A 20,861-nucleotide genomic window follows, 5' to 3' on the forward strand; every position below is an offset into this window, starting at 1 on the left:
GCAGTAAAAAACTTGAAGTAGCGGTGGCCAGCGCTGTTTACTGAGAGACAATTAACTGCTGAAATATTAGGTATAGAAATAAAAATAGCTTTTCTTATTTTGTGGCATTTCACCCATCTGTTCAGTCTTGAAGAGTACGGGGGGGTTAAATAATTCATTTTCGTTAGTTCCAGAAAAACTCTGAATTCTGATTTTATTGGCAAATGTTTGATAACGTTAGAAATATAAGAAATCCTGACTTTTTCATCATAATTCAGTTCATCCTTTTTAGTGGCACTAATACCTGTCCCATTTTCTTTTGTCTTTCTGCTTGGAAATTACAAAAATGAATTCTGTAGATTAGTAATTTGTCTACACTGGCCCAACACAGTTTAGAGAATCTGTTTTTGCTGTGTGTTTTAGGTGTTTGAGGAGTTCAATAGAATGTTCACCAGAAACCTACAGGTGGACTTCTTTGAAGCCCTGGATCGATGCACCCCACAGTATCAAGATATTCAACGAAAAGAAAGACAATGTGGGACAAACCCTGTCTGAGTTGATGCAACAACTGGATGCAGTGGTAAGTATATGTAGGGCTTCTTTTGTCTTTATCTTGATAAGAGGTCTTGAAATAGTAATTAGTCTTTTGGTGCCCTTTTATATAAAAACAATGGTGGGAAATAAATTGCTCACATTCCCATAGATCTTATATCTCTCATAATTCGTGCAGAACATTTAATCAGTTGTATCCACAGCCGTAATAGTCAGTAACTTTTTTGCTGTACAGTCAATGTAGTGATACTTGTTTCTTACTTGTTCACTTTCAACTACTTTTGTTCAGTAACCTTTGAATGCTGCACTATCTAAAGCCTGATTTGTTCATCCAATTGTAGAAACCAGATGTGACGGCATTGCGGACCGCTGTACTCCGAGTTCTCCCGGTTTTATTTGGTGATGACCCCACTGACTTCTATCTAACCTGCTTTGTAAGTTCTCTTAGACACATCTAAAATGAGCACACAGTCATGGGAAATGTGTATCACTGTCTCATAGACATTAAGATTTAAAACAAAATTAATGTATACTTTTGGTATTGTGTGTAAACAATAGCATGTGTTGCAAGTTAGTTTACAGTTTGACGTATGCAACCACAGATAAGTTATCAACCTATCTTCTGTGGGTTGAAAGGTACATTGTTAATCTTATAAACTAAATTATGTTAGTCCAGGATCTAGTACAGAGTAATTTTTGTGGCTTTTGAGTTTTTAGGGTTTGGAAGGAGCGTTTTTCTTTTATTTGATTTAGTCCAATGGCTGACTTATGGTTGTTAGCATGGCAACCTAAATCTGCACAAATCATTGCAGTGACCTTGCACAAGCCTGCTACTGATTTTTATTTGGTGCCATTGTTAGTGCTGAGCTAAGCTCCTGTCCACACGAAGTCAAACCCTGGCCTAAACGCACAAATTTTTCACCAAACCAGCCTCTCATCCATACGAAGCCGGCGTTTCGGGGGTCTGTAAACGATCTTTTTTTTATTCAGCCTTCAGAGTGGGAAGACTTTGAAACACCATTTTCGCGTTTCCATCTTTAAGCTCTAACCGCATTTTTTTTCTTACACGCATGCGTCATAGCGTCGCCTCTAAACACGCAGGCGCGACACAGTATCACAACAACAATGGTGCCGTACTGTGTTGAATGGTTGCTGCTCATGCTACTCACCCTGCTGTCGGGCTTACAACAGAATCTTCTTCTTCTGGAATATCTCCAAGAAGAACAGAGCAATATCGACGACATAGTTCAGCACCTGAATTTGACTGAACCACGAAAATGGACCCGCAGGGCAACCATGATAAATATTAGTGCGCATGCCCAACATTTCTTCGCCTATTTTTGCTTTGGCACCACAGTGCCACTTACAGGCCTGGCATACATTTTGCAGCGTTTTCATGCATTCGTGTGGACGATCACATTTATTTTACGTCTCCGTCTTTACGACAAACGTTCAGGAAAATATTAGCGTTTCGTGTTTGTTTTGACTTCGTGTGGACGGGGCCTCAGTCATGATGTTAAGAGCTGAAAGCTAGCCACTGGATGTACAGACACAAAACAAAAATTGATCATGTTTTTCAATAAGTATTACTTTAATGCATAACACTGGAAGGAAGTGTTGACAGGACAAAGGATATCAGGGCAGTTTCAAACTTACAGTTAACAATGTTTCCTTTCATTACAGGATTGTGACACTGATGAGTCCGAGGCACAAGTATCTGTTGTGGTGTTGACCGTTGTCCCTTAATCTCTGCGACCCCCTCCAGATCAGCTCCACCTTCACCCAGTTTCTACTGCCATCATTGTTTAGGGAGGCATTGTGCTGGAAGATCTCCAGAACCTACCTGAGGCACTTAGCCTCTTGTTTGGACTGTCATAATCTTTACATTTGGACTTTCCCAAAGCCATGAAAAATACATTTGGCTTCATTCAAAAAGTCATGCTTGGCTTGGTAGACAACAAGCTCCCACCAAAACTGCAAAGTCTTAAAAACCCCTTGTTGAGTTAAAAGGCAATTGTATGACATTTGGCAAATGTCCCTTGTTAATGAGCCGGTTCAGTTGTTTCTGTCTTTTCCTTTATAAAGTTTCTAGCTCTTGGATTAAAATCACTTTGTATTTGTTGGCCTTTTTTTTTTTGGCCCAAATCGATTTTTGATTTATGTAATTCATGTATTGGTGATACAGAAGTGCACTTTCAGCCTGTTTGCTCTGTAAAAAGGCTGTGTGTTTCATTACAAAATACCTTTTAAGTTAATACTAAAGAAAGGTAGTTGGTAAATGGTTAACACAAAGAGGAGGAAAAAACTTTGAACTGTTGATTACCTTGATTATTTTTGTTATTGTAAATCAGAATCGTTCAAAGAAATATATTGTACACAACTCTGTACTATTTTTCATTTTTCCCCCCAAATATATTTTTGTTTTTTGGATTTATGTAATGTTACTCAGAGATACTAAAGTGCACTTTAAGGCTGGTCTGCTTGTTATTTCTTACAGTTGATCTGATTGAGTTTTAGAACTGTGACGGCATTAGACCATCTTTAGAGTCTGTATAAAACCAAGAAAAATAAACAAACTTTGGACTGTGTTATTGCCTTCATTGTTATGTTTCATTGTAATCCGGGATATTTTAGAAAATTGGAACCTCTTTTATTTATGTTACGCAGGTAGGACTTGTTTGGATTTTTTTCACTTAAAACAATCATTTCGCCTGATTTAAGCAAGTAAATCAGATTGCAGTTCTAGCAAGTGTAACTTAAGACATATTGAGTGAGCTTAAATGTTATAAGCAAGCTATATGGAATAAACTGAGAAATTTCACTTGCAATAATCTATTTAATTAAATGTTTAATTGTGAGTAGTCTTTACTAAGTCAAAAGTTCATCTAAAGTAAGTTATCAAGTTCACATTACATGATTGTTTTAGTGGCTTAAACATATATGTAAGTCCACTCTACAAAGGATGCACTAGTTGGTACAACTTAAAACACATAGTCCTCTATACCTCTATACAACCGGTTTACATGCTTTTTTTAAGTAATGACAACTCATCTTGTTATATGTAGTGTGGACCGTGTTTATTTTCAGCCATTTTGAATCCTTACTCCCTAACCCTGAAAATAACCCTAAGCCTAACCCTTACCAGTGCATACATCCCCATATCCCTAAACAAAATTTAATTCACACCTTTGCCCTAAACACACAATAAGAGTTGGGAACACTTGAAAGTTGGTCTATGAAATAATCTGGTGGTTTATTTGATTGTAAGCAGGGGGCTTTGTTCTGGTTGCTCTGTTTTGCACAAATTGTTCCATCTGTGCAGCAGCTGGATGCACCAAGACCACATTTAACGCATCAGTTTGATAGATACCCTTTTGATTTTTTCTTAAATCACTGTTTATATATACACATTTGTTATTTGCTGTTGAGAATATTTCTATGTTTGTACAAACTGTAATATGAAATAAAGAATAGGTTTCCTGTTATACTGATAATGAAAAATCATCTATTTGGCATTATCAATAAATCTTACATTGACGATAGTAATCAGTTAAAGCCTTACCAGATATGTTGGTGGTAATTTCTGTAATGGTAGTTTGGCCAAATCCTTTGGCAGTCCGGGCACGAACAGAAACCAGGTACGTAGCTCCTGGGTGCAGATCAGAGAATATCTGGTAGGTTTCGTTTCTCAGTTTGGATAGGGTGCGTCGAGGACCAGGTGTATTTATGCCAGGGTCCGAAGATTCAACACATTGGTAACTGATCTGCAAACAGTAACAAAGATAAAAAAGAAATAAACAAGTTTGCAAAAGAAAGCTTGGACTTAATAAGACCTACATCCAACCTTTTCAACAAAAGGTGCAGGCACATTTCAAAATTAAGCCCATTTTTGGCAGTCTATGGATGAGAGGAGGGGTACGCCCTTCAGGTCACCAGTCTGTCACAGGGCAACACAGAGACACAATGAGACATACAACCATACACACACATTCACACCTAAGGACAATTAAGAGAAGCCAATTAACCTTCGGAGTACCCAGAGACAACCCATGCACACATGGGGAGAACATGGAAACTCTATGCAGGACAACCTCAGGCCGGGAATACAAACCAGAACCTTCCTGCTGCAAGCTAACAGTGCTAAAAACTGCACCACCACACAACCCTCATCAAGAACCTTTAACACTAAACTGAATCTGCACCCTTACATTGTACCATTTAAGTTTTGAGTCCTTGATAATTAAGAGATGTATCTGTGAAGATTCTCAGTCATCCAGGTCATGGTCAAGCTTGAAAGGTTCAGTTTAGGCAACCGAATCAGAATTTTCTACAGTACAAGACGTTTCTCCTCTCATCTAAGACGCTTCTTCAGTTCTACTTAGTGGTGTAGGTGTAATAAAGAAGTGACCTTCATGGCCAATCCAATAGCAGGGATCATAGACACACCTTTTGTTCCACCTTATTCTTTGTTACATTTATAGTATATTAATCTCAGTGCTCCAGTGACATATGGAATATAGCTATTTTTATTATGAATGTTTAGTTGTTTTGGATAGCAGTTTAACCGTGTTTAAATGCAAATTTTTGTTTTTATTTATGACATTATTTGGGTCAGGGTTTTTTTTTCACCCCATTTTAATCCATGATGGCGAGCTACCGGATCACCACAGCTTCACGGCAGGACTTAAGTGAACCAAACTACTTCAAATTTTTGAACCTATTAACCTGGATTGATCATGGACTCAAAACAATCAGATTATTGATTGATGAAACGTTAATCACTCTGCAAAGATAAAGAGCAGACTTAAAGAAGAGAACAAACTATCTTGGGTGTTATCAGGGTTTATTTTTTGTCTTCATCCTGTTGTGTTTAGTGTTTATACTTACAGGAAAATATAAATATGAGTACCTTCCTAAATATATGCAAAAATATACATTTGAATACAATAACTTAAACTTACTACCTGTCTGTGTCTTATTTACACACACACACAGACGGGCTCCTCAGACAAACCTTTCTGATTTCCTATCACCATATTTGGCTGTAGTTAGGCGCCTAGCATTAATTATGTTACACGGAGCAGCAACATACGGGTCTAGACTGGACGGTGAAGCAGGAGCGGCCGCAGAAAATGAGCATCTGCCACATGCTAATATTGACAAATAGATGTCCCGCCCCCAAGAGCAATATACTCCACTGTCAGTTGGTTCAGCTCCGCACACAACACTGAAAAGTGCCAATGATATCAAACTCTTGAAAACTAACTTTCATATTAAGGCGGGGGCCACAAACCATTGGCACAACTTTCTGAAGGAGTGGTGTGGACATGTCCCCATCAACTTTGAAATGGGTGGACAGTCCCCACCAATAATTTGTACATTTGTGTTCGGCTCATTTACTTTAGCCAACAACAGTAACCTCAGGACGAGCGTATGTTCTGAGTTTTCAGTCAGCGTTTCTGTCTCGCTATCCCGCTGCTCCTGAGTCCCGCCTACTGATATAACATCATTGGATCCTCTGTCCATGGCTCCATGTCTGTCACTTTATGATAGAAAATGATTGGCAGTCGCTATTCACCGCGTCATCAGTTGCTACTGTACGAGATTGGAGGAGAGACGACACACAATAGCACTCATTAATATTAACCAGCAGCTACTTCAGGTTTTATTTAAAAAGAAAAAAATAGTAGACGGGTTGGTTTAAAAAAAAAGATGCCACCGATAAAGTCGTCAGACATAAAAAGCTTTTTCAACAAAAAAAGCAAAGGAGTGTAAGTAGCCTTAAAAATTAGTATTGTAAAGCAATGAGTTTGACAAAAGCAGGTGCGTTTTTTTCCTGTTTTTATTTGTTATTAATGTTGCTGATGTTTCTGAGCCATTACAAAAGAGCCACTTAAAGGAACCAGTCTACATTATAATATTTTTATTTTGTTAGTTTTGCATTCTCAGCAATATGAAAGCACTGAATAAATGTGTGGTGTTCAAATTTGTGTTTGGGCTTATTTTTAGCTAAATACAAAAACCTAACAAAAGCCTTTAAATCCTGTAATTGCAGGTTCATCATCCCCAACCCTTATAGCAGGGGAACCAATTAATAATCAGCGGGTCCCAATAAAGAAAATCATCAACCAGTAAAGGTCTGGAGACATTTTTAATGATCTGTTGCTTTAAACAAAATTTAACACTGAAATATAATGAGGTGTTTATGCATCTATGTTAAAGATTGAATTTTTTAATTAAAAAATAAAGAATTTTTTTCTATTTTAAAATCTAAAGTGTTTTTTTGAAGTAGAGAACAACAATAGTTTGGTATACAGACAATTTCCTGATTCACTTATTTTATAAAACACCTGAACTGACAGTTTGTTTTATTTATTTCTTTTTTCTGTCTTAATGAGAGCAGTGGGCTTTAGGCTGCCCTGCAAGGCTTTAAACCTGGGTTTGAATGGAGACTAAGCCATTCTCAAGCACATATCAAGGTGTTCATTTTGAGCCTGGATCCAGATTTATTTCTGATTCTGTTCATGGTGGAGAATCCTGCTTCACAACAGCAGGTTGAGCCAAACATCCTCTAAATGTTCAGGCCCCGCACCGGTCCGGCCAGGTCAAGATTCACTATTGCAATCGCACCAAAATGGAAAAAGAACGGCGACAAGATCTGGTTTGTTAAATTGAAATATAGTAACAACAGATCGATAACTACAAATTATAACATAATTCTTATATATGTCAAAAAACTAACACTGTTTATTTAAAAGATTGGATGTTAACTATTGGTGCTTCAACAGACCAGGAAGCAGATTTCTCATCTCCATCCATCAGAAACCGCACATCTGCTGGATGCTGACGGGGATTTTTTAAACATGTTATATTAAATTAATTGTTCATTTCTGCATGTTTTGTTCCTACGAATTTAATGATAATATCTAAGGCTGGGTATTTTGGCCAAAGTCCTGAATCGATTCGATTTTGATTCATACAGTTCTGAATTGATTAAATTTGATTCGATTTGATCTGCTCTTACAATAATTAAAGTGGCTCAACTTTTGCACAATACATATGTATTTTATTTTTTTTTCTTTCGTATCATACACAAAGGGCAAACAAAGTGCAGACTTGTAAACACCACAGTTTATAAACTTTGGATGTAAACGAAACTGTCTCAATTCAATTCAGTTCAATTCAGTTTATTTATATAGCGCCAAATTCACAACACATGTCATCTCAAGGCACTTTACAGTTCAACCAGATCATACAGTCAAATTGATACAAAGTTTTCTATCTATGGAAAACCAGCTGATTGCATCGACTCATTGACTCAAATACAATCCCTCACACTAAGCATGCTTGTAGCGACAGGGGAGAGGAAAAACTCCCTTTTAACAGGAAGAAACCTCCAGCAGAACCAGGCTCAGTGTGAGCGGCCATCTACCGAGGCCGACTGGGGTTCAAGGAGACAGAAGCAGAGATACAAAAAGCAGCTGTAAAAGGCGGCCCCGTCCAGGAAACACACAGCCAGGCAGACGAGCTCCGAGCCAGCTCCATGTCAGAGGATGAAGAGAGCACATCCAGTCAGTCACAGGACCACACTGGAAAACAAGTCTCAAAAGTGCTAATTTGTACAAATAAAAGTTTTGCAAGTGAAAAACTTTTACTAAAGCGCTGCAATTGGAGGCATTTTCTCTTAAGGGCCAAAAAATACTGGGAAATAAATAGAAAGTTAAACTTGGGTCAGATACAATCATACACGACCTTGACCACTACCAAACCATGGAGAACATTTTTTTTTTTCTATAATACTTAAGTAGGATTTCAGTGGCCGATTATCTGCTCATCTGCTCAATATCCAACTACTTCAGTGTGTGAAACTATCGGGCTTAAAACTGTTAGCACAACTAGCTTCTTTCATCAGTTTTAACACCCGGACCAAATCCTCAGCAATTGTTACATCCTCCTCTGTTAGGGTGCACAAATCTTTTTCGTTCCTGCGTACATCTTGATAAAGGAGAGTAGCAGAGAAGGCTGGTTGTTGCTCTAAAAAGCGCTCCAGCATGTCCAGTGCACTGTTCCATCTCCTCACAACATCAAGTGTTAGCTTATGTGCAGGTAGTTGATGCAGCTGCCGTTTTTTCTTTCACTATGTGGTTTGCCATCATACTCCGGTGAAAGACGTTGCTATACACCTCACACAAGAAGGCAGACGTGTGCGCGAAGTAGCCGACATGCATCAGCTGCCTAATTCAATTGATATGTTTAGCTTATTCAAACTGTTATGGTAAAGACTAAAACCAACGACACGCTGTTTTGGAAAGAATCATTGAAACTGAAGGAAACTTGAAGAGACTATTAACTTTGCACTTAAATAATTTTTTATTTCTAATCAAACAGTTGAGTCTCCTTTCAGTTTTTTTCTGTCATCATACCAAAAGTGTTTTACAGTTGTGAGGTATAGCTGGTATTACCAAGTATTCAATCGGTAGCTACAGAGCGAACGAACTGCAGGGGTGTTGCCATGGGGTCATGCCATAAAACCCGTGGCTGCCGAGAAATGCATCCCATAGCTCAACAAGACAGGGGCGTAGACTCAAAGTCTAGGTTAGCACATGAGTTAATAAGCCAAAAAGTTGATGGGTAGTCACTAAATATGCCAGTTATTGTCTTGTATGAACACCATACCAACAACATTGGGGTTTGAAAAATAGCGATTTTTTTTCAATCAGTGTGTCACCCCATAGGAAAATTATTGATAATTTCTTGTCTTGTATTTTAAACTGTTAGGAATCCAGTTTGTGTGGGTTGTGTTTTTGTTTGTTTTCCCTCCACCACCACGTGGCGCCTGGTTCTCGTTGGCCCTCTCACACACCTGCAGATGGTTGCCTCATTACCGGAGGACTATTAAGCTGCTGACTGCCACTACCTCGACCCCAGAGTGTTTGCCAGTTTTGGGTACTCTAGCCAAGCTGAGTTTTGCTGAGTCAAACTGAGTTTTTGTCACCTGAGCCTTAACCTTGTTGTTTTTTGTCTTTGCCTCTCGGCAGGAAGTCATCCTGAAAACTGGATGTTTTGGACCTTCTCCCCCTGGAAGGATCGTCTGAGCTTCAAACTGAGCTGGGGATTCAAACTGGAGGTTTGGATCTACTTTTCCCCAAAGAATTGTTTGAGCTCCACACTGAGCAGGGGATTCATCTCCACAAGAACCCGTTCAAGTACCATAGGAAATCTAAGTGGCAGTAAGCTCCTCCGTTCCTCAAGGAAACACCTCAACCTTGGTAAACCCTGTCCACCCTCCAACGAGGAAGTCAATTACTGGAACAACCCACACCAACTGGATTCAGAGAAAGACACCTTTTTCTGGAAACGTGAGTCCTGTTGCCTTTATTCCCTTTTGCAAATCGAAGCTCACATTTCCCACTAAGCCTAAACTAACCACAGAAACTTCCCCTTCACTTTTCAGTCCCGGTTCGCCAGTGTTCAGAGCAGCACTGGACCCATCTCTACCAGTTCACAATAAACCTGTTAAACCTTCCCCTGGTCTTTCTGTTTGGTTTTCTGCCTGTGGGTCAGATCTTTGAAATAAATCATGACATAAACCTAATGAAGAACCCTTGTTCTGAAAATGTTGTTTCTTTGACATTCAACAAATGACTTTTAAGGACAATGAAAAAATGTACTTTATTGAACCAGGGGCAAAATATTATGACAGTTACACTGCAATGCCTTTAATATACAGTATGGTAGATCAAATTAAAGTATCTGTCCAGTGACCACTGACTGTCACCATCTAAAGGAGGAATTTGCTGTTACCATGAAGAAACGTGACCCATTCAAAACTGCAACTTCACAAACAACAGATATATGTCACAGTATCCTCTGGTTGGGGACATTTTTTTCAGTGCATTTTATAAGTCTCTCTTGCATTCAGTTTAACCTTTTCTGTGAAATCTCTATAAAAACCTTTTCCGGATACCTGCCTGGTTTCTTCGTGCAATAGAATTTGTCAGGAAATTGAAATATCTCCGTACCTTTAAAGATCTTACATCATTCTACCTGCTGGTGATCTCTAGTCCATCTTCTCCTTGACAATGCTCATTTTATTATGGCAGAAAACATTTAAATGTTGAAAGCAAAATGATGAAATAGCATTGAGAAGCAAAGCAGGAAAATGTGTCGTGACATTTAACTTTAAAGTAATTTTCATTCAATAAGCTTTTTTTTAATCCCTTACTGATCCCTGACTCTCTCTATTGTGACCAAAAAACTAATTTAAAAATGTCAAGAGCAAATGTAAGCATAAAGTCTTCTCAGAAGAGGATTGGTTTGATTTCTAAGAATAACATTACTGCTAAGTAATAACACAGAGGTAGCAAAAATCAGTAGACCGAAGGGAGAAATTACTTGGTTGACGATAGCGTTCAAAATCAGAAGTCTCGGACCTGCCTCACATGAAGCATGCTATTTAATAATTGAGTCATTGGACTCTAACTGGAAGTAATACAAAAAAATGTGGGTGTTACAGACTTCTAATAGGAAAAATGTGAGTGTTGCATTCTCCACGGGTTCAAGGCCCATGACATCACCACTTAGAGCACTGCAACGTGGTGGTGCCCTTGCCAAAAAATTATAAACAATGCTAAGTTTTAATTTTTTTTTATATATACATCTTCACCTTTGTAATATAATTATTCATAGTAGTAAGACACAATCTCATAAATTAAGCAAGTTTGCTTGACAGTTCCAACTCTGTAAACCACTGATTAATAATAAATTGGTCAGTTGTTCTCATATCTGTCTATGCTAACCATTCCCTGTTTGGTAAAATCACTTTATCAAGCATTTTCTAACACTGAATTCTACAAGATGCGTGATAAAAGCATGTATAATTCATGCTGATATTGTATCAGATCAATACTGGTATCTGTCAAAACTCAAAGTTGTAACATCTGTATTGTATCACAGATGAAAAAGTTATATCAGGACATATATATATATATAACATTTGTCATATATTTAATCTTTCAAAACCATAAATGTAAAAGGGAAATGGATTGAGTGAGAAAGAAAGTATTGTTAGCAGAGCTAAATGACGCATTTGGCTAGATACTATTCAGCTATGCTGAGAGTGGTGGAGTTTTCACCATATGCTCCATAAAATGTGGTCTGACAAAATGGAAAATTACTTCTCAGCAGTGTTACTTTCGTCAACCATTACGATGACGAAAATATTTCGTCAACGCCTCTTTTTCCCATGAAGATGACTAGACAAAAATTGTTTCCAGAAAATAAAAATATGACGAAAATAGAAAATGATTTTCGTCAACAAGACTAAGACCAGAGAAATTTACGATCCATGGACGAATGGACATTAAGAAAGGTAATTGTGTTTAATTAAGTTGTAATTGCTAATATTTTTCTTGAACTTCATAAAAGATTTTGCGTTGTTGCCCTGTTCGTCCCTACACGGCGCCTGTCCCACAGCGCCTCGCGCCGCACAGTCAGTAGCAGCAGAGAGTTTATACTCATAGTTCAACTCCGCAGTCATTGTGGATACCGGTGTGCGGTTTGTTAAACAACGCATAGATGTATAAATAAAATAGAGAAAAAAAGAAGCTGTGTGATGAATTTTTATTCTGTACAGTGTGATATATACAGTATGTTAAAAAAATCAGTGTGTGGAGAAGTTCTATTTTTTACAGCGTTGACTAAAATGACAAAAAATGACTAAAATATGACTAAGATTAAAATAGATTTTTGTCATTGTGACTAAGACTAAGACTAAATTTTAAAAAAGCTGACGAAATTAACACTGCTTCTCAGAAACTAATTTTTCCTATTTTTTTTTATAACCATATTTTCAGTCGTAAAAGTAAGTCGTAAACAGAGGAACTCCAGAACAACAATCGCAACTCTGGGGTATGTAGGGTTATACATGTAAAAATCACAGCTAGAGAGGATTTACTGCATGATGCCGATAATTCAGTGATATGTGAATGTTTTACCTCATACTGCATGATTAGGCCATTGGGTTCCGCAGGCTCCTCCCATTTAAGAAAGATCATGTCATCCATTGGAGTGAAGGTCAAAGACTCTGAAGCAATGACTCCAGGAACTATAATTAGGACAAAACAAAAACAATTTTGTCTGAAAGAAGCATTCAATATGGGTCTAGACTAAATGGACCTCTCTGTGTGAATGTTGGTTACAAAGCTTATAATAAAGAGTGCTAGTTTCATTTTACCTCCAGAACATTGCCAAAACTATGAATGCCATGTCCAGGAGTGATGCTTTAAAAACCGCTTTAGGTATATGTAACTTACAAGTTATAAGTTAACTACAATATGTAGTTAACTTTATATTTTTTTAAGACAAAGCAGAGTGTGTATGACATCATCTGTGCGCCGGACTGGAGTGGTGACAGGCAGCCCGGGCCACAGGCGGCTGCGCTCTCCCCCTTCTATTCATTCTAGCTAATCTGAATCGTTCAATTCCATTTGGAGAGCGAGATCATCTGTGGTAGCAGCACTAGACATCTTCCAGGCATGTGAGGAAAACTAGCAGCAGTTCAGCGGACAGGATGAATGAACGGTAGCTGGCACGCGCGGGTGCCGTCACACACTCCACTTTGTTTTAAACAAAAATTTAAATAAACAATATAACCGTGGATGTCTGGGGGACAGTGATTGGCCTACATGTTCTGAATGCTGGCGTACCATAAAGAATAAATGATGAACAGTTTAGTTTGTGCCTTCGAGTCGTTGCCCATAGGAAGACGTTACTGGATATAACCTAACGGAATATCTTCAGAATGGCTCCAAATGACACAAAACTCATTTGGGTGAGTAGAAAATGATGTTATAACGTAAAAAAAAACTTGTTCCCCTTTAAGTGGGATACACCACGTTTAAAAATGTGCAAAACCCCCTAGGGTCAGAGACTCTTCCACCACAGTCTCCTAAAATCCTGTGGGAAACACTGAAAACGCTAATATCTACTTCCAATCACCACAGATGACCCAGCCTGAGGCAGCTGCTGCTAGGGGTTCCCGGTGACAGTGCACCATAGGTATGTGGGGGTCTGCGTGGCTCAGACAACAAAATAATATTTAAAGGCATGATTGTAATCTTGATGAACTGACTGAAGAGACAATGTATTGAGGATGTTTTTGCCACTCTCTGCCACTGAACACTGTAGCAACAGAAGCACACACACACCTGTTCACACTTTACTTGGTGAACCTCAGGCCAGCACCTCTTGAGGCACATCTCATTTATGTGTTCAAGAATCAAATATGTAGCAGCAGTTGCTTTATTAGCTTCTGAAATCATGTGCTTTGTGAACATAGCATAAGACAAAGGCTAAGCTGATTAATAGTCACTAGCCTGTGTTTAAAGGGCTGATCTTCCATTTAGTTGTTTCTATTTTTTTGCATGAGTAAACAACTAAAAGCCTAGATTTTCAGGGCGATGCAGAACAATGATAGCCTGGGTGCCATTCCGAACTTAGTCCCGCCCACAAGGTTTGAGTTTGGTCTGGCTCTGCTCCATAGTAGCGCGAGTATTATCGCCCACTGTCAGGCGATCCAATCAAATTGTCAGGGCGGGCTTTATACGATGATGGACAGATGACCAACATAAGGTAATCAACCACGGGACCAATGCGCGCTTGGGTGACAACAATAATGGCTGCCGCTGGAGAGTTTAGGTGAGTAGATTCTGCTATTGGGTCTGTTCTAGAAGATATCGACAGCAAATTAATTTTAAAAGAGGAACAGAGAAACGCGATCAAGGCTCATCTTCTTATTCTAGGCGTGCAATTGCACGCTTTGATTTTTGTTGACAACAACTATGCGTTGCTTAACATACGTCACGCATTCCGTTGCTCTATTGGTTGTAGGTCTATCCAATTGAGTGCAGAGGCATTTTTTTCCCTGGTTCGTTCGAAACACGCCCCATAATCACAGCTCTATGGAGCAGCATCAGACTAATATTCTGACTAGAATTGAGTAGGACTACGTCAGGCTAGAACAATGACCAATTAATGAAGATACTACAAACGTAGGAAGTTATGCCACTCATCTATGAAAATATAAGCCTTATTTCATGCATTATTTAACAAATATGCCTTTTATGCAGATAATTTATTACCATAAAATGAGAGCAATTAAACTTTTATTTACCATCTTCGTCTGTCTGGAAGGTAACTTCCCGGCTCTCCTTCTTGCCCTCTGGGTTGGCCAGTGCCAGGCTTACATAAATCACATGAAAAGGTGGCAGGTCCCTCAGTGTAAAATGAGAGCTATTGCTGTCCACCAACAGGCAATCTTTTATGGTGGCATTGTTTCCCCCGCCGTTCCCTGTCGCCATGGTGTAGCGGTAGCAGAGAAACTGTGAATATGTGTGGCAACGTGTGAGGTTGTAGCCTACTGGCTCCCATTGAAGGGCCAAAAAACGTGGCTGGATCTCTGTCGCCGTGAGGTCACGCAGGGCACGCTTGGGCTCTGAAAGACACACAATTCAATTCAATTAAATTTATTTATATATGGGTATTTAACAACACATTTCATCTCAAAGAACTTTACAGTTCACCAGATCATACAGTCAAATTGATTCAAAGTGTTCTATCTAAGGAAAACCAGTTAATTGCATCGACTCATTGACATAAATCAGTCCCTCACACAATGCATGCTAGTAGCGACAGTGGAGAGAAAAAACTCCCTTTTAACAGAAAGAAATTTCCAGTAGAACCAGGCTCAGTGTGAGCAGCCATCTGCTGAGGCCGACTGGAGTTTAAGGAGACAGAAGCAGACAAGGAAAAAGAAGCATAGATACATTACAAAAAGTTATAAAAACAAACCACTTGACTTTGTTTTCCAAGTTTGAAGACCTTTCGCTTCCCATCCAGGAAGCTTTCTCAATTCAAAATGTCTGGATTAGCGTTGAGTTCCAGGTTTTTATTAATTAGCCCAACAAAAGCCTTGTAATAGCTTAGAAAACATGTACACTGAAACTGAAAAACCAGCTCCACCCCTTAACAATGGAAGTCGTTGAGGTCGTTATTGGCCTACATTAACCGATGGTGGCCCATTCCTCTGAAAAGACAGTCGTTAAGGTTCATTGTTGGCCTGGTGAGATATTTTGTTCCCTGCATAGCGATGGAGGTTAAGATGCTATTGGGAAAGAATCATTTGTTTCGCTGTGTTATAGATTTTTGAGAGCTGAAACCTGAGTCCCCCCCCCCCCCCCTTCTCTTAAAGGTTGGTTTTCTCTTTTAACATAAATGGCTTCCTTCACACCCCTTTCAAACCACTTCTCTTCTTTATCTACCATTCTGGTCCTCACACGAATGCCCTTTGCCCTTAAGGTGTATGTGGACAGCAGAATATAAAAATCAGAGCATTCCTCTCTGCAGTGAACTGCAGACACCGCTCTGCTCTGAGTTATTTATAGACACACAATCGGCTCATTAAAAGCTGGATTAAACAATAAAAAACTTGCAATCATGTTCCATTTCAGACATTACCCAGCTGGTTGGCATGATTAATGATGTGATTCCCCTCTGACCTTGAGGTGGATTAACTAAGTAATTGTAGCAAGAAGATAGTTGGATTATTTTACTTAACAGGTTAACAATCTATCATTGATTTGAACTATTCAGGTAACAAACCTTTCAGGACAAACAAGGTCATCGTAGGGACGTCTTTCTCCCCCTCGCCTCTCCTTTCTTTTTGTTCCTTTTTGAAAACCAGACTTTGGGGAACTGCATTTTTCCTGGATGCATGGTTTTTCCACACTGCTGCTCATCCAAACTTTTCTTGTAGATTTGTTTAATTTGTTATTGCCATGTCAAATAATGTGCGCATGGCTCTTAAGCCCTGGTAGGAGCAAACTGCTAGTGACAGACGGGGAGATCTGATGGCAAACTTTAGTTTGGAGAAATCTATTTCTCTTCACTGCTAGTAAAAGTTATCTCCTCTATGTTGTTATTTTCCAGGGAAGATATGTTTATTTGTTTTGTGAATTGCAGCGTTAGTAGTTATAGGGTGGCAACAGATCAATATTTACCCCACAAACATGTCCAAATTGCAAATCTTATTGTGAAAAGTAAGCTTTCATGACCAATGCAAGTGGCAATTTGTAAACAGAGACTGCACAAGGAGAGAGGGGCTCATGCATGCTCTTGCACACTTTGATAGGTGTTCCCTCTTGGGGGTTCCTTTCAAAAATTAAGAAAAAATCCTCCCCTATACCTTTAATTTCACCAGAGTAAGGGTGGGTAAATACAAATCGATAAAAACAATTTCGATTTTTAGGTTAAAAAGAATATACTTGCCTGCACACTTTGTTCTGCTGACCAGTGGTGGTCCTGGTGCTCCAGTGCCCCCCTCCCCGGGGCGGGTTAGCACAACGCTGATGTAGTACTCTGTGTCTGGCTCCAGGTGCCAAACCTTGTAAGTAAGCGAGTTCACCACATAAGTCTCTATCCAAGTCGACTGACTTGCATGGTATTGGATGTCTCGCCGTATGACTGGTCCATCTCCATCTATAGAGTTGGTGTTGAGCTGAATGATCAGGTATGTAGACCCTGCATGCAGCAGTTGGGGGGGAGCAACCGGTGTGGGGGGGGCTGTAATAGAAAATTACATTGCTGTGAGTTTATTAAATGGTATTTCTGGTGACCTCTACAAAATTCTTGCTGTTTTTATTTTTGCTTGGAATAAAAAAAGACAAAGGCAAAGCAAGTTATGTCACTCACTGAATAGCATCTTTACTGTCTGAATATAACATCAAAACATTTTAATGACAGAACTGTGAATATGGACCCAGAAATAAATAGAAACTCCACCCTTTGAATTGTGGATTTAAATAAGGATTTTTACTTTCACATTTCATTTGCCCAGAAACAATTTTTACTTGCCCAGTATAATGTTTGATAAATATAGTTCCTAATATTCATTTTTGTATATATATCAACGAAACATGTTTGTTTTTTTAAATGATTTTTGTAATTCAGTATTTTTTTTTTTTTTACAGTGTCCTGTCTGGCAAGGTGGCAATAAGAATAATTGTCTTGATGCCAAAAGGAGCCCAACAGATTTTACTTTCACAAGTGTAGCGGTATCGCAATTGCCATACTGCTCCACTTGTTACATGTATATAAATTGCTTTATTATAATTATGCAGGGAGTTTTACAGTTCATATGGACACTGCAATGTAAGCAGAGCAGAAAAACAGAAGAAGAAGAAGAAGGAAAAAGAAAAAAACAGGACAAAAGATGAAAGAAAGAGGAGATAGGAAGGAGACAATGACAAAACATTTTCAGTCTGCTTCAACACCTGTAATGAGATGGAAAAAAAAAAAATAGAACAGCACAACCAAAAGACACGGTACGAGATATACAATAAAGCAAACACCTTGAAACTATCGCTAAAGTAATATTATTAAGTCTGACATGTACTCTGTGTTACCTGAAGATATGAATGTGGGGTTTCTGTTTGGAAGTGAATCTCTAAGTACCTGAAGCCTAGCACCTGTAGTTGTTTGTGAGGGTGAACTTGTGCATGTAAAGTTTTAACCATAGAAAAAATGCTCAATAGTGGTTGTGGAGAGCCGGAGAGGCACACCCCCCAGAGCACTGAGTCCAGCGCCGGGAGACCCAAAGCCCCAGGCGCCCAAGGGGACCCCAGAAGCGAAGGCACCAAGGCGGGGCCAGCCCCGGAAACCAGACCCCACCAAGGCAGGAGGAGAGACAGCCACGAAGAAGCCCCCCAGCCACCGCCATGCCGGCGCCCCGGGGAGCCGCGGGGACGAGTCCGCGGGCCCCGCCGGCAGCCGGCCACCCCGAAGTAGGGCCGGGCACCGAACACCAGCCCCCCCACGGCGCCGACCGAAACGCCCCAGCCCCACAGAGCACCGAAACACGCCCCGCCCCCAGCACCAAGCCCCGGCGACCGGCCGCAACACCCACCGCGACCGCACCACCCAGGAAAACACTCAGGCGGCCCCGGCCGGGGCCCATGCGCATCCGCCGCGAACCGGCCGCGAGCGCCGCGGGACCCCCCCAAAGCACCCCCCCCGGCCAAAAGCGCAGCCCCACCCCACCAAGACCGATGCCAACAGCGCGCAACGAAACACACCGCGCACAGAATCAGCCCGAGAGCAGAAACCGCGCCGCCCCCCCCACCGGACGAAGCCAACGCAGCCCAGCCACGTCCGCCGCCCCCCCCCCCGCCGCCCGCACCAGGCCCTGACACGCGGCCAGAGCAGCTCCGCCGCCCCGGCCCCCCACCACGCGCCGGCCATAGCCACTCCAGGCCCCCACTCGCCCCGCAGCCCCACCCGCCGCGATCAGCGGGAACAGAGCAGCCCCGCCATGCCTCCAGGAGGGAAAACCCACCCGAATACCCAGCCAGCGCAGCCAGCCCGCCCAGACCGGCCCCCCAACACCACCCCCGCCGGAGCCGCCCGGACCCCCACACACCAGCGGCGCGCCGCCAGCAGGACCCCCACCCAGCAGGCCCGCCCGCCCCCCGAGAAAAAAGACATGCCAAACCCCCCAAAAAAAAAATTTTTAAAAATTAAAAATAAAAAAAAAAATAAAAAAAAGGAGCCCCCACAATGCGACAGCGGACACCAGACACCGACCCGCCCGCAACCGCTCCCCCCCACCGAGGAAGAGAGAAAAAAAAAAAAAAAAAAAACAAAAAAAAAAAACAAAAGAACATAAATAAATACACTATATTGCCAAAAGTATTTGCTCACCTGCCTTGACTCACATATGAGCTTAAGTGACATCCCGTTCCTAATCCATAGGGTTCAATATGACGTCGGTCCACCCTTTGCAGCTAGAACAGCTTCAACTCTTCTGGGAAGGCTGTCCACAAGGTTTAGGAGTGTGTTTATGGGAATTTTTGACCATTCTTCCAGAAGCGCATTTGTGAGGTCGCACACTGATGTTGGACGAGAAGGCCTGGCTCTCAGTCTCCGCTCTAATTCATCCCAAAGGTGTTCTATCGGGTTGAGGTCAGGACTCTGTGCAGGCCAGTCAAGTTCATCCACACCAGACTCTGTCATCCATGTCTTTATGGACCTTGCTTTGTGCACTGGTGCACAGTCATGTTGGAAGAGGAAGGGGCCAGCTCCAAACTGTTCCCACAAAGTTGGGAGCATGGAATTGTCCAAAATGTCTTGGTATGCTGAAGCATTCAGAGTTCCTTTCACTGGAACTAAGGGGCCAAGCCCAGCTCCTGAAAAACAACCTCACACCATAATCCCCCCTCCACCAAACTTTACACTTGGCACAATGCAGTCAGACAAGTACCGTTCTCCTGGCAACCGCCAAACCCAGACCCGTCCATCAGATTGCCAGATGGAGAAGCGCGATTCGTCACTCCAGAGAACGCGTCTCCACTGCTCTAGAGTCCAGTGGCGGCGTGCTTTACACCACCGCATCCGACGCTTTGCATTGCACTTGGTGATGTATGGCTTGGATGCAGCTGCTCGACCATGGAAACCCATTCCATGAAGCTCTCTGCGCACTGTTCTTGAGCTAATCTGAAGGCCACATGAAGTTTGGAGGTCTGTAGTGATTGACTCTGCAGAAAGTTGGCGACCTCTTCGCACTATGCGCGTCAGCATCCGCTGACCCCGCTCCGTCAGTTTACGTGGCCTACCTCTTCGTGGCTGAGTTGCTGTCGTTCCCAAACACTTCCATTTTCTTATAATACAGCTGACAGTTGACTGTGGAATATTTAGGAGCGAGGAAATTTCACGACTGGATTTGTTGCACAGGTGGCATCCTATCACAGTTCCACGCTGGAATTCACTGAGCTCCTGAGAGCGACCCATTCTTTCACAAATGTTTGTAAAAACAGTCTGCATGCCTAGGTGCTTGAATTTATACACCTGTGGCCATGGAAGTGATTGGAACACCTGATTCCAATAATTTGGATGGGTGAGCAAATACTTTTGGCAATATAGTGTAGGTAAATAAATTAATTAATTAATAATTACAATTAAAATAAATAGGCAAGAGGAGAAGTGCGAGCGGAAAAACCGGAGCCCAAAACAGGACCCAAGACCCGCACCCCACCATGCCGTGCAGCTCCCCCCCCCCGAACCGATACCACAGAACCGGCATAGGAAAGAAACACCGCCCAGGAACCGGCATTGTAGCGAATGCACCGGCACCGACCCCGAAAATCCCCGAACAACACCCAGCCCCACCCCGAAGCGGATCCAGTCCCAGGCCCCAGGGATCCGAGGCCCCAAGGGCACCCGATCCCCGGACAGGAGCCCCAGCAAAGCCCCGGCCGGCCGGGGCCAGCGGAGAGGCC

The 20,861-nt window shown here is 41.4% G+C and overlaps 1 protein-coding gene across 2 annotated transcripts in view; it reads right to left on the minus strand.

Annotated features, from left to right (window-relative positions):
* Positions 1-20,861, minus strand: part of LOC119799160 (receptor-type tyrosine-protein phosphatase U-like) — a 123,127-nt gene that overhangs the window by 70,073 nt on the left and 32,193 nt on the right. For both annotated transcript variants that reach the window (XM_038308955.1, XM_038308954.1), the window contains exons 7-10: positions 16,858-17,151; positions 14,705-15,025; positions 12,528-12,637; positions 4,094-4,295 (exon numbers count right to left, since the gene is read on the minus strand). In XM_038308955.1, coding sequence (XP_038164883.1) covers positions 4,094-4,295; positions 12,528-12,637; positions 14,705-15,025; positions 16,858-17,151 — 927 coding nt within the window. The remainder of the gene's footprint in view (positions 1-4,093; positions 4,296-12,527; positions 12,638-14,704; positions 15,026-16,857; positions 17,152-20,861) is intronic.

The sequence above is a fragment of the Cyprinodon tularosa genome, unplaced genomic scaffold (assembly GCF_016077235.1).
Source record: "Cyprinodon tularosa strain WSP-4 unplaced genomic scaffold, ASM1607723v1 ctg650, whole genome shotgun sequence".
Taxonomy (NCBI): domain Eukaryota; kingdom Metazoa; phylum Chordata; class Actinopteri; order Cyprinodontiformes; family Cyprinodontidae; genus Cyprinodon; species Cyprinodon tularosa.